This window comes from Durotheca rogersii, assembly GCF_024521655.1.
Source record: "Durotheca rogersii strain YMJ 92031201 chromosome Unknown GGS23scaffold_24, whole genome shotgun sequence".
Taxonomy (NCBI): Eukaryota; Fungi; Ascomycota; class Sordariomycetes; order Xylariales; family Xylariaceae; genus Durotheca; species Durotheca rogersii.
In genome coordinates, this window is record NW_026251255.1 from 310,957 (window position 1) to 324,067 (window position 13,111).

The following is a 13,111-nucleotide window of genomic DNA, read 5'->3' on the forward strand; positions in this document are numbered from 1 at the left end:
CGGGCCCGGTTTGTTCGGTCGGAGCTTGATACGTGTTAAGAGGCGCGGGGCGAGAGGACTGGCGGGTGGCGTGCATGATGCAAGGTCGAAAAGGCCAGGAATCTCGATGGAGGTCAGCGGCGCCTCCGACAGCGAAGAACGGTGTGTCCAGTCAGGTGAAGTACATGGGTACATGGAGATCTAGGAGCTGTCTTTCTGGGTTTAGGCGTGTTATGAGATGCTGGCATGTTGTCGTCATAGGTACCTACTTATAGTGTTCTGTGGTCCTGGTACCCGGTTAAGCCTTGGCCGAGAGCACGCCGCATCCAGGAAAATAAATAGGTGGTTAGGTACCTGGAGGCCCTACTGCAGTACCTACGGAGTACTGTGTGCCACAATTGCCCAGCGTGCTGCGCCATCAGGTACCTTGGCACTTTCCCGAGGTACCTCCGTCTGGGCTCAGCGTCTTCTTCTAGCCACAATATTAGAGAGCGAAGGCGTCATTGGCCACGAGCCAATCCGTAAGCAACATAACGCCGGACGTGACTGGCTATCGGCATGTCGGAGCCTAAGATACCGTGCCGCCCTCCCGCTTTGCATTATCCCGCCCGGGTTAAAACAGGCAGACAGGAGCCAACGGGGAAACCCTTGGGATCGCGAGACCGCGAGACCGCGAGACCGCGAGACTGCTCAGTTCCGCCATCGATAGTGCACTATACAGCTTGTCCTGGCCTATCTTCGGCGCGACGAGCCGTTTTGGTATCTCAGAGCCCGTGCCCCCCCGTCATGCCTCGGCAGCTTCGAGCAGGCGATAACTAATATACCTCGACCGAGACCGCGATGCGCATTACCAAGCCGGCATGTGAATTGCCAAGTTGCTAACCAGCGAGACAAGGCAAGGCTTGTTCTGCAAGCCAGGGGACGACGCAACGACGTCGTGAGGACAGGGAGAGAGAAGGACGTTATTAGTAGCTGGCAGTGGGGGTGATTGGTGTTGCATGACACCTATTTAAGGATACGCCGACTTGGCAGCGGGAACCTCAGCAGCAGCTGAGCCACATGTAACTCCCCGGGCGCCACGCTTGCCTATATACGTGTACCTAGTAATACCTATATTCTCCCCTCCCTCGCTGGCGTACCAACACTTCCATCTTTCCTAATTCATCAACCCACCATCAGCCGCCACCCGCCCATCTTCACGACCTCGATCCATCCCGACCCTACCCCGAAGCTCGCAATCATCTCTCGTGATAAGCTATGCCAACATCAGTTCCTCCCTCCTGGCAGGCCCCGCCAGCGAGCCGCCCTAGTAGCCAACAATAGATTCTCGGCCGTTCCTCGACTTTGGCTTCCCTTCCCTTCGCTCCCCAGTTGCATCTCAGAATACATGTCAAAACGATGGCAGATGGCCGTGGCTGGGCGGGTTGAGGATTCCAATTAGCGACAGCCAATGTAGAAGACACTGCGACCAAGACGCCGTGTCGAGAGACACCCACAGCCTTTGTACTCGGTGACTAGAGCAAACTTCTCGCATCCTTTGTCATCGATACTCGTAAAGATGGTGATGCTGCAAGAGAAGCCAGGCCGCACTCGTTAAGGGCCCTACATATACATCTATATATTACTGCGTATCTCACATAGCTGCGTATCCCGTTCGGCATACGGCCTTGTTCATCGCTAGCTTCGCAACCAACCCATTCATATTTCGGCGTCTGCCCCTTGTTGTCGTTCTCCCCGCCCCCTGGAGCATCCCTGCTTTTTGCCTGTTCTGTCTTTCCACATCAGTTCTATCTAGACCCCCGCGATGCCTCCCAAGAAGCGTCACCAGAAACGCCAAGCCGCGGCCAATCGCAGAAAGACGCCAAAGACCAAAAGCACCACGTCAAGTGAGTGTGCTATCCATTATGGTCGCGTTTTGCTCACTACGTATGTACTCACGCCGTATACCATGCTTCGCAGCTGTCTCAAAAAGGAATCCGCCTAAAGCCGAGGTTGCACACCCTCGTGGGAAGGCTACTGGGGCCAAACGTGCCCTAGAAGAAGACCACGCCAACCGACTCCCATCCAAGCGGGCAAGGACAACGTTAGTGAGGAAAAGGGGTCGGCCTGCATCCCGCCCCGCGATACCTCCCACCATCAACCATCCTCCCACTGAAGTTCTCGCTATTATTGCCTTTGGAAATGGTGAGTCCGGCGAACTTGGTCTGGGCCCTAACGTAACAGAAAGTACTCAACCGCGCATCAACCCATATCTCGATCCCCGAGACCCATCCGCGTTCCACGTGGATCAGTTTAGCTGCGGTGGCATGCACACCGTTGCGTTAACCGTCACAAATCAGATCATCACCTGGGGAGTTAACGACAAGAGCGCCCTCGGAAGAGAGACAGATTGGAACGGTGGGTTGCGTGACATTGAGGAAGATAGCAGCGATTCAGATGGGGATTTAAATCCGTACGAATCGACCCCTGCCCCAGTCCCAGAAAAGTACTTCCCTTCCGGTACAAGATTCGTACAAGTTGCCGCTGGAGACAGTTGCAGTTTTGCACTCACCGATACTGGGCTCGTGTATGGATGGGGTACGTTTAGGGTGAGTTCTGTCCCCTTCTCCTTCGGGGAGAGTAATACTAAGATTTCACAGGATTCGAAAGGGGAAGATCGCTTTTCCCTCGACGCAAATGGGGTAGTTGTCGAGATTCAGAGAAAGCCGGCCTGCATCTCCGGCCTTGAAAAGATCACCCAGATCGCCTGCGGAGCTAACCACGCATTGGCTCTCGATGCAACTGGGAACATCTGGGCCTGGGGCGCGAGCGAACAGAATCAACTTGGCCGCCGGGTCCTACCTCGCCGCTATTTGGAATCCTTCAAACCCAGCCGAGTCGGTGTCTGCCGCAATAACGCCAAGTTCATTGCTTCCGGGGAGTATCACTCCTTTGCGATCGATCGGAAAGATAATGTCTGGGCTTGGGGCCTGAATAGCTTTGGCGAGGCCGGCGACGCGAAAGGTGCTGGTGGAAATTCCATCCTCGTGCCATATCCGACAAAGGTCCGAGACCTCTGTGGGGAGAATATCATCCATCTAGATGGAGGTGCTCATCACTCTGTTGCACTAACTGCTGACGGCCGGTGTCTGGCCTGGGGTCGGATGGACTGCGGACAGCTCGGTATCGACTTCACCTCTGAGCAGCTGGAGGACATATCTCTCATTCGCTATGACGGGAGAAACGAGGCTCGCATTTGCCTGCGCCCGACTGAGGTCCCCAACGTCGGTCACGTGGTCTACGCGTGTTGTGGTACGGACCACACTATCTTTATCGACAAGGGCGGAAAGGCATATGTTACTGGTTTCGGGTCGCAAGGCCAGCTTGGCTTCGGTTCTTACGACGACGTACAGATCGCCCAACCCCTTCAAAGCGGAGAGACCGAGGGGAGGACCCTAACAGGGGCGGGTGCAGGTGGACAGTTCTCTTTAGTTGCCGCACTAGTTAAATAAACCTTGTGACTCTGAATTATCTCGCAATGCTGGACGTCAAGTAGCCGTTGAACCACTTAGGCGTTGAGACCCCCTCGAGTTATATTATGTCTAGTAGTACAGGTCTAGTACAGCGCAATTGGTTTGCGAGCTAATCGTGGGAAAGGTTTCGCATCGTTAATATCACCTCCACGGAACCGCCCTCAAAGCTCGCCTTTGTAGACCGGGCTCTGATCTTGCAACTACGGGCTTCGGAACCTCTACCACCTCATATCCAAGATCCCCCAGATCTTTCGGACTATATACGACCCGGCCTCGGCCGAACCCTTTGGCAAGTACCACCTTGGCGCAACTACTGGAGATATTAATGGAAGCGCTGCTTAATCCTGACCAAGTTGACGGAAAGCCGCCATGAGAACCTGCGGCGATCTGGGGGGAGCCAGTGGTAGAGTACCTGGGACTTAGGATGTAAGATGTAATAAATCACCGTTGTACTTTTCAGACGACTTCTCTCGGCTATGCACTACTCGGGGCCATCCATTAAAAAGGGGGTTTCGCTAAAGTAGCGTAGGGGCGGGGGGATTTATCGACGTGCTGAGCGTGCCAAGAGATCGCATGCAACTGAACCTCCGACAACTCCATGCCAGGTAGGATTCTAGGAACCGGAGAGAATTCGCACCGGCGAGCGAGGTTCGGAGGCATGGCGTGGCCGTGCTAGTCTCGACAGCCAACACAGAGGTCAGCCACCCCAATGCCCGGCTTATTGCACAGCCCGTCATCGCCAGCCCTCCGTGATCACCGACTGTACCTTGGACAATATTCATCGCGATAATGAATTTGCATAGCCATGCCTCCAACCCACCTCGGACTTGTCACTCAAGGGAGGGAAGACTTACGCGGAGTAGTTACCGCTACGCCGCAGCAAGTCTTCGATGCGATCTCCGCGCTTTGTGCAGTCCTATTTCTGCTCTACTTGCCTGTCCGGCTCAGGAAACTCCGCGCATCCCGCCCAAACCCCATCTCAAGCTGGCGAGGTCTGCCCAAAGCGGTGTGTAGCAATATCCAAAACTTGTCATGTCAAGATGTTTAGTTGAGAGTCATGATCCGAGCCGCGTATATAGGTTATTGGCGTCTCGCTCTCTATCGTGCTCTTGGCATACTTGGCCAAGCCTCATGTCTCACCCGCGCAGACCGAGACCACGGCTACCGTGTCTCTCGCGGTTTCGCTGGTCGCAGCGCTGGGATTGAGCCTCTTATTGTTTATGGAGTCGCGCCGGTCCTCCACGCCTTCGGATCTTGCGACTCTGTATCTCCTTGCCTCCGCGGCGTGTGATGCGGTGCTGCTGACCATGCCGCCTGGGGAGCATGCGCATTTGGAAAGCCGAAATCCGCTGATTGCGCGACTTGTCATGCATTTGATGCTTTTAATACTCGAGTCCTGCGGGAAGCGCCCCGCACAAAGCGGTAATACCGATTCGGGGGGATCTTGTGAAGAGTCGCATGGTGTTCTGAGCAGAGTGTTTTTCATCTGGATCAACCCGATCCTGCGTCGGGGCTACAGAAATATTCTCGGCCCCCAAGACCTTCCGCCTCTTGGCAAAGACATGAAGCCGGGACTGATGAGGAAGACGATTCTACGGACGTGGACTCAGCGGGGTCCGTCTGCCCATTTTCTGCGAATGCTTCGTATGTAGCTGATATTAACTTGCCTAGCGAAACCCGAGACAAAAAGAGCGTTGCCTTTAGCGGTACTGAAATGCACGAGGAGCCCGTTTCTAGCCGCCATCGTGCCACGACTATTCCTGATAGTCTTTCGGTATTCTCAGCCCGTACTTATAAAGCAGTCGATCAGATTTGTTACCATGGCCCCTACGAACACGGTAGGTAATTACGGTTATTGGCTTATCCTATCAGCTGCGACCGTATATCTAGGCCTTGCGGTAGGTACTCGCGTTTCCGGTTTCTTCAACCTTTCGCTCACTTGAGGTTTAGATATCCACTGCCGTGTACCAGCATGCGTTGAACAGACTGAAGGTAATCACTAAAAGTGCCCCAGTGGGCCTCATCCATCACAAGATGATGAATTCACCCAACACTACCTATGACAACGGCGAAGCAACCACACTCATGAGCACGGATGTAGACGGCCTGGAAGGGATCGGTGAAATGTTCCACGAAACTTTGGCTCAGGTCCTTGAAGTGATCATAGGTGTTGTCTTGCTGGCTGGGGAGGTGGGGTGGATATGGCCTCTACCCCTATTTCTCGTCTACCGTAAGTTCCTCCATGTCCCCTCCTGTTCCGAAGCTAAAGACTTCTCCCAGTATGTTCGTACGTGAGCCGCTATGTCGCCAAACATCTTCGGCCCCGACAAAAAGACTGGAATACTGCGACGCAAAGTCGCGTTGCGGCTACGAGTTCTCTACTTAGCCACATGAAAGTAGTTAAAATGCTCGGATTTCAGCATCACCTTGCCTACCGAATACAGCAACTTCGCGAAGTTGAGCTTTCAGTTGCTTCCAAAGTTAGATGGATGATGGTTTACTATAACGCAAGCGGTTCGTCTTCGCGTCCAAACTTATCGACGTGAAAATGTTAACTGATACGAGCACAGCTAATGCGCTCGGCATCTTCTCGCCAGCAATCACACTAGTCCTGTCTGCCATTATCACAGCTGCTCATGGTAACAACTTAGACACCGAAACTGCATTCACTACCGTCGCCATCTTGGGCATGATTACCCATCCAGCAAATATGGTCATGACAATTGTGCCGAGAGCGGTCGCGGCATTTGCAAGCTTCGATAGAATCCAGAGCTTCTTACTCCGGCCGCCTTTGCGTGACCAACGTGGGAGTATATTAAAAGCCAACACAAGGGCCCCAGATATAGAGCCTGCGTCTAGTCAATTGACAACTCACCATAGCTCAGCCATAGTAATCCGTAACCTAACGATCGGCGAGAAGGCGCTGATACTGGGGAATATTAACATCGAAGTTGCTCAAGGATCTCTTACGGTCATCTCAGGTCCCGTTGGAAGCGGCAAGTCAACTTTGCTACGTGCGATCCTTGGCGAAGTAGCCCCTATTCGGGGCTCTATCAAGCTATCAACGAAGCAGATTGCGTATTGCGCACAACGGTCATGGCTCCCTAACGGAAGCATTAAGGAAGTCATACATGGAATGGCAGGCCGTGGCGACGCGCAATGGTATCGTAAAGTGGTGGATGCATGTTGTCTCACACACGACTTTTACTCCCTGCCGGACGGTGACGACGCACAGGTTGGCAGCAAGGGGCTCAACCTGTCTGGGGGCCAAAGACAGCGAGTGGTAGGTTCGATCACCTAGATCCTCGCCGGGCGATGCTAACGGCTGAAGGCTCTCGCTCGCGCGCTCTTTGCTAGATGTGATATAGCCCTGCTCGATGACGCATTTAGCGCCTTGGATGGTGAGACAGAAAACCACGTCTTCAACAACTTGTTCGGGCCCAGAGGCCTATTTCGTCAGCTAAAGACAACCGTCGTGCTTGTCGCCAATTCAAGTGGGTTTTACTACAGGCCGGAAGGCAATTAACTGACCGGCTTTAGGCCATCACTTTCCTGTTGCCGACCACATCGTGATCCTCGGTGAATGCGGTGTAAAAGAGCAAGGGAGTTGGCAGTCGATCAAGGCGAAATCGGCCGCGATAACGAAGTTTGTTCCCAACATTCGGAATCAACCCGGGAGTACCCCGTCGGCGAACTCTAACAGGCTCCAAGCTGAGCTTCGGGCAAGAGACGAAGCTGAGGTCGATCTTGCCAGAAAGACAGGAGACTTCTCTCTTTACGGTATTTTCAGTCCTACGATTCGTGAAGCAGGCTAACGTGAAAGTAGGGTATTATTTCCGCTTCGTCGGCCTAGTAAATCTACTTCTCATTGTTGGGTGCACTGCCTCTTACTCGTTCTCCATAACAACACCACAGCTCTGGCTTCAGTTATGGATGGAATCCGGCAATGGAAATACCGTATTCTACACTTGCGGTTACATGTTCCTGTCCCTCATGTCATGGTCATCAACTAATGGAATTATGTGGTAAGTTTCCTTTTGACTTGGAACTTGGTAGTTCTTTTGACCGGGTAACTAGGTCTACGGTCATTCGAATTGCCCCCCAGTCTGGGATACGCTTGCATCACCGGTTGTTGGATATCGTCACCAGGTAAGCACCTTATCCGCGACCAAGAACATGTATCAATTGACATTCTCTAAGGGCGCCGCTCTCCTATTTCTCCAACACCGACAATGGGTCAATTCTGAATAGGTTTGGAGTTCCGTTGTCTAGGACCGTGCCGCTGCTGAGAAGCAATTAGATTCAGCCAAGACATACAACTCCTGGACAAGCAACTACCATCAGCACTCGCGAACACGACAAATCGTGAGTCGCATGCCGCGTTCTTCTCGCAACCCCGCAAACATTAATTGTCCAAGAAATTTTCAAGCTTCTCATGCAAGCCGCCCTTCTTCTGATGGCGCAGAAATACCTCGCGTTATCTCTCCCGGCCTGCGTGGTCCTAGTCTACGTGATCCAGAAAGTTTATCTCCGGACATCACGGCAGCTCCGATTTCTCGAGCTAGAATCTCGCGCCGCGGTATTTTCGAGTTTCTTAGAATCTGTCAGTATTACTTTCAATCTCATAATACGACCTAATACTAACTTTAATCAGGCTGAAGGCCTTGAAACCATCCGCGCCTTTGGCTGGCGCCGAGAAGCAGCACGGGAAAACATCGTACGCGTGGAGAACTCGCAGCGCCCCGAGTTTCTTCTCTTATCCCTGCAGAGGTGGCTTAATGTTGTTCTTGACTTGCTCGCAGCAGCGATGGCAACAGGTGTTATTGCCATAGCGGTCGCGTTGCGTGGCCAGGTCAGTGGAGGCCAGATCGGAGTGGCCCTCAACGTGATGCTAGTTGCGAATACCACATTGCTACGACTGGTGGAATCGTGGACTACCCTAGAAGTCTCGCTCGGTGCCGTTTCACGCTTGAAGACGCTCGAGAGAAACGTGCCGCCCGAGGACAGAATCGAGGAAAACTGTGAACCCCCGGCCAATTGGCCATCCCGAGGGCGTATCAAGTTCAGAGGTGTCACCGCTGCGTATCAGTAGGTTTTCTACCTCGTGAAGCCGAACTGTCTCCCACCGAGACATCTAGCTAACCCTCCGACAAAGCGCCGACGCTATTGCATTACGGGACATCAACTTAGACATCGCTGCGGGGCAGAGACTCATCCTCTGCGGGCGCACCGGCAGGTAAGCCATAGACGGCGGCGCGAGACGCATATTCCGACAATCTCACAGGGAAATTTTAAGCTGACTGAGAAAAGTGGGAAAAGCTCACTACTTCTGACGCTCCTACGGATGCTCGAGCTGCGGTCCGGCAGCATTGAAGTGGATGATATCGATATCAGCCGACTGCCGCGAGACACCATACGCCGGCGATGTTTCGTCACGGTTTCTCAAGATGCTCTACTCTTATCGAACGAAACCCTGCGGTCTAATTTGGATCCGGACGGGATGCTGTCGGACGATGCTATTGTTAGAGCGTTGGAAAGAACAGCGCTGTGGCAGCATTTTATTAAAGGAGACAAGGGACCTGCGGGCTCGGTTTCGGAGCCGACCGTGCCTGGCGATCTAGCCGCGTTCCGCGACCACCCGGTCCTCGACCGAGAGGTCTCGTCTTTCCCCGAACTGTCTGTCGGGCAGTGCCAGCTCTTTGCACTGTCGCGGGCGATCCTCAAGGTCAACGTTCTCCGGAACGACGGCGTACAGCCGATCATTCTCCTGGACGAAGTCACTGCGGCCCTGGATCATGCTACAGAGTCGACCCTCCACGGGGTTATCGACCAAGAGTTCACCGCGGCTGGCCACACCGTCATTACCGTCACTCATAGGGTGGGAGTCTTGCGGGAGTATGCGAGGCCCGGCAGGGATACCTTGGTAGAGCTTAGAGACGGTCGTGTCTACGACGTTGTGATCGAGATGGGCACAAACATCTCATCGGATTCAAGTCAAACTTTCTAAATAAGAGGGACACGTGGAGGTCCAAGAGGGTGCTAGGTACAAGGGCCGATAGCGTTATACAGTATATAATCAGAATGTGATATGTTAGGCTATTATGTCTATAAATAATTCAAATCGCTGACTGTGCTTCCACGCCGGTACCTCTAACCCCTAACCTCTCCCCCCCCCTCTTGTTGAGCTAAGGTAATAGTACGCCGCTGCGACGCTTGAGTTAATATTCTTTAAGTTACATACTTGGCGTCCTGCTGTTAGGGTGCCACTTCAAACCCAAATTGTACCATAACCAACTGCTCTAGCCCTGTCTAACTTACGTAGTCAGGGGCAAAGGTAGTATATATAGGATGCTATGAAACAGAGGGGTTAGTAAAAAGGTAGGCTTATACCTTCTACTTAGTATTTTCAGTTAACGCGATACGCAGTTTTCGTTTAAATTTAAAATAAAGCCTGAATTATTCTAGTCTACAGAATAAATCGAGCTTATCTTTAGCGCTTATTGAAGAGAAACAGCGTAGTGTAGTGGTACGGTGGGACTAGGCCACGTAGCCTTTTGGATGAGTATTTGTATGGGTCTCGCACCCAGATTTTCATAGATCAGACTTGCCATCGGTAGGCATCACCACCTACAGCTCTATTCACTCCTTTTACGAATGCCTTCAATTGCCATCCCATTCTAGTCTTTCCCAGCTGCCGTTTTCAGCTGGCCGATCAACTGATCAGCTGTTTGCAGCTGTGATCTAGTTTGATCGGCACTGGGCCAGTTGTTGGCAGTTGGGTAGCCCTTTTCGTGCCTCCATCACAGCGTGCCCACGCTGCTCCTGTTCAGTACTTACAGAAGCTATAATTACTCTATATAGGTATAAGGCCTATCGTAGCGTATTACGTGATGTATTAAGAGAGCATGTCTTGCCGTACCACTACAGTATGACCTCTTTAGAAATAAGAAGTTTGAAAAGGTAAGGAGTATAAACTTAGCTGTATACAGAGTTGAAAAAAAAAGTTTAAGTTTCTAAGTTAAGTTTAAGTTTTTTAAGTTAAGTTAAGTTTGGTTAAAACTTAACTTAAAAACTTTCTTTTGCAACCCTGCCTGTATATCTCTCAATGCTACACACTACATTACCTTTTACTACCTACCTAGGTACCTAGGTATTATAGGTTAGGTTAGGTAGGTACTGAGTCTATGGTATACATACCTGATCGCGGTAACCCGGAGTACCCCACACCTTGTGGAAGCATCGCTTAAACTAAATGAGCAACACCTTAAATCTTCATACGCTTAGGCAGCCCCGACCGGCTACCTTTCTGTCCTGACTCATCCCCAAAACACCCTGCACTTACTACCTACAAAATCAGCGACAGAATCCCTAACACTCCCTCACGGCAAACACCATATATGATCTTAGACCAGGGCGCCCTAGCCATTTCCCACCGACACAACGTCGATCATCACAGACCAAGACGCTCATCGCATTCGCTGCTGTCATTAGCGTACAGAACTACGCTGCACGTATTTGCAGCCGTACCGGCGGTAATTGACTAGCCGTCACGACAAAGTAGGTACCTATCAAAGTCGTCGATCAATAGAGAGCCGCAGAAGCTGACATGCCGACTGGGCAGAAATCGCTTCACTGCCTTCTTGTCGCACGGCTACCTACATTCACAATGGCCACCCCGCCCGAGAAGAAGCTGACGTCAGAGTACACCACTCCTTCGAAAGATAAGGCCAACTTCTCGCCTCAAGAGCCGACTCCCACCCAAGGAACTCTGATGAAACATCTCCCGGTCAAAGGCGCTCCAGGAAAGGGATTTCCTGGTGGCATCCGACCTTTCTTAAAGGGCGTTTCTCTAACTCCCATTCGCAAGCGCCGAACCAAGATTTCGCTGTCTCCAGTCGAGATTCCCGAGAAGGCATCGGCTCTGAAGCACTACTCGTCCACGGGATTCGGCACGCCGACCCAGACCGTCATCGATGAGAGTGCCCGCAACGCGGTCATCGACGTTCCCACCTCCAGTCTTGACTTCGAGGACTTTTCCTTCAGAGCTCATGACGGATGGTTAGAGCCTAGAAGCCTCACCGAGGAACAGAACAAGGCTCTTAGAGAATACTTATTCAACGAGTTCGACCTCGTCTCGATTAGCTACTCCTTCCCATTCCTTGTCCTGCAATGCTCTGGAGACGCTCCGGCCGAAGACAATCGCCCCTTCACTATTGCTGGCGCAATCGCAGTCTGGCAGTTAGAGAACGACGACTATTTCCTACCACTGTTTGGGGAGGATGCTGAAGGGGACATCATCGAGATCGATGATGAAATCGCCGCGATGATGAAGCCCCTCACCCGTCCCCCTCAGGAGGTCATTGACTTCTTCGCCTTCAAGCTCGTTCCCGACTGCATCGGCTTGGCAGTCATCTACAACACAATCGTCATCGAGCTTCCAAAGGTGGACAAAGAGACTTTCATTCAACGTCTCTATACGCTTCCTCGGGACATTCGCCGGATCCCTTTCCGGTTGCGGTACTGGAACGGCCCTCTACCAAACTCCGAGAGACGTGGTCGCGTCGTTGAGCCTCGACCGGAAGTCAAGGCGAAACAAGTTGCGGACGAAACTGATTACGTCCAACTCGATGGAAAATTCTACCCGGGAACTATGATCCAGTCTCAGCCATTCCGTCAGAAGGACAGTGACGGCAATTGGATGTTCGCATCAGGACAAGCTACGGCTGGGATTCTCGTCGAAAAGAATGGTGAAAAGCGCCTCACTTGCTCATACCACAACTGGGAGCCGCTGGTTGAAGAAGCTCCTGGTCTTTTTGGCCAGTCAACATCTGAGGCAAAACACAAGTTCCAGGTGTTCCAGGGCGATCCCGGCACGAATGTTGGCTTTGTACGGGAGCGAATGTATAACACAGATGTCGCCCTTGCTCAACTGAACGGCGACATCTCCTTCGACAACAAATTCATGGAGGTTGAAGCTGAACCCAAGAAGCTTGTCCGCAGTACCGATTGTGAGATTGGTGATGAGTATATCATTGACTCGTTCGCAGTCGGAAAGCAGAAACTCAAGGGCCTGGGCTGGCGCTACATCAAGAGGATTAGGGGCCGTGGCGCCTTCTACCATGAGAAAGGCAAACCTATTAACTTAGCAAATGAGCCTCAGCTGCACCAGACCTACATCGAACTGCGACAGGGAATATGCGCAACGACCGCCGAAGTCATGAGAAAGGTGCCATACATCCGAGATAGCGTCTGCGGAAGTGTCCTTCTGAAGGCCGAGAAAGCTGGTAGCACTCGCAACGTCATCAACGTATTGCACGAAGGCGGAATATGCGGTATGTTGCATTATGCAGACTTGCAACTGAAGAACGTGGAGAGAGCCGAGTACTTCCTTTGCTATGCCGACGCATTCGACTCACTCATCGACGATGGCTGGACAGTCGCGCAGTAATATCCCTTTTGTCTTGCCACGAACCCTCCTGCGTTAGAGCAAGGGAATCATACTGTAGTGGTGCGGTGGGACTAGGCCACGTATAGCCTTTTGGATGAGTATTATATGGGTCTCGCACTTATATTTTCATTGATCAGACTTAGACTCGTAGATATCACGCCCTACAGTATCA

General features: G+C 52.2%; 3 protein-coding genes across 3 annotated transcripts; all 3 read left to right on the top strand.

Moving 5' to 3' along the window:
* The first annotated feature begins 1,103 nt into the window (after positions 1-1,103).
* GGS23DRAFT_581190 (regulator of chromosome condensation 1/beta-lactamase-inhibitor protein II) lies at positions 1,104-3,486 on the top strand. The gene is made up of 3 exons (XM_051517168.1): positions 1,104-1,865; positions 1,939-2,567; positions 2,619-3,486. Exons 1-3 carry the CDS (start codon positions 1,784-1,786, stop codon positions 3,468-3,470), a joined length of 1,563 nt encoding a protein of 520 aa, XP_051369091.1. The 5' UTR covers positions 1,104-1,783; the 3' UTR covers positions 3,471-3,486.
* Positions 3,487-4,001: 515 nt separating this feature from the next.
* GGS23DRAFT_581194 (putative ABC transporter) lies at positions 4,002-9,624 on the top strand. The gene is made up of 16 exons (XM_051517169.1): positions 4,002-4,497; positions 4,571-5,105; positions 5,163-5,389; positions 5,442-5,721; positions 5,772-6,005; positions 6,062-6,774; positions 6,823-6,985; positions 7,032-7,271; positions 7,318-7,516; positions 7,569-7,640; positions 7,692-7,742; positions 7,792-7,856; positions 7,910-8,094; positions 8,146-8,579; positions 8,647-8,727; positions 8,802-9,624. The coding sequence occupies exons 1-16, from the start codon at positions 4,297-4,299 to the stop codon at positions 9,496-9,498; spliced, it is 4,377 nt and encodes a 1,458-aa protein (XP_051369092.1). The 5' UTR covers positions 4,002-4,296; the 3' UTR covers positions 9,499-9,624.
* A 1,189-nt stretch (positions 9,625-10,813) lies between these two features.
* GGS23DRAFT_581202 (uncharacterized protein) lies at positions 10,814-13,076 on the top strand. Its single transcript, XM_051517170.1, has 2 exons — positions 10,814-11,048; positions 11,113-13,076. Exon 2 carries the CDS (start codon positions 11,158-11,160, stop codon positions 12,937-12,939), a length of 1,782 nt encoding a protein of 593 aa, XP_051369093.1. The 5' UTR covers positions 10,814-11,048; positions 11,113-11,157; the 3' UTR covers positions 12,940-13,076.
* The last annotated feature ends 35 nt before the right edge of the window (positions 13,077-13,111 follow it).

Excerpts from the sequence above, each read along its gene's own strand:
- GGS23DRAFT_581190 (XM_051517168.1), top strand. The coding sequence starts at position 1,784 with ATGCCTCCCAAGAAGCGTCACCAGAAACGCCAAGCCGCGGCCAATCGC. Across the intron at positions 1,866-1,938 it reads GACCAAAAGCACCACGTCAA|CTGTCTCAAAAAGGAATCCG; the intron begins GTGAGTGTGCTA and ends CATGCTTCGCAG. Across the intron at positions 2,568-2,618 it reads ATGGATGGGGTACGTTTAGG|GATTCGAAAGGGGAAGATCG; the intron begins GTGAGTTCTGTC and ends AAGATTTCACAG.
- GGS23DRAFT_581194 (XM_051517169.1), top strand. The coding sequence starts at position 4,297 with ATGCCTCCAACCCACCTCGGACTTGTCACTCAAGGGAGGGAAGACTTA. Across the intron at positions 4,498-4,570 it reads GGCGAGGTCTGCCCAAAGCG|GTTATTGGCGTCTCGCTCTC; the intron begins GTGTGTAGCAAT and ends CCGCGTATATAG. Across the intron at positions 6,986-7,031 it reads CGTGCTTGTCGCCAATTCAA|GCCATCACTTTCCTGTTGCC; the intron begins GTGGGTTTTACT and ends GACCGGCTTTAG.
- GGS23DRAFT_581202 (XM_051517170.1), top strand. The coding sequence starts at position 11,158 with ATGGCCACCCCGCCCGAGAAGAAGCTGACGTCAGAGTACACCACTCCT.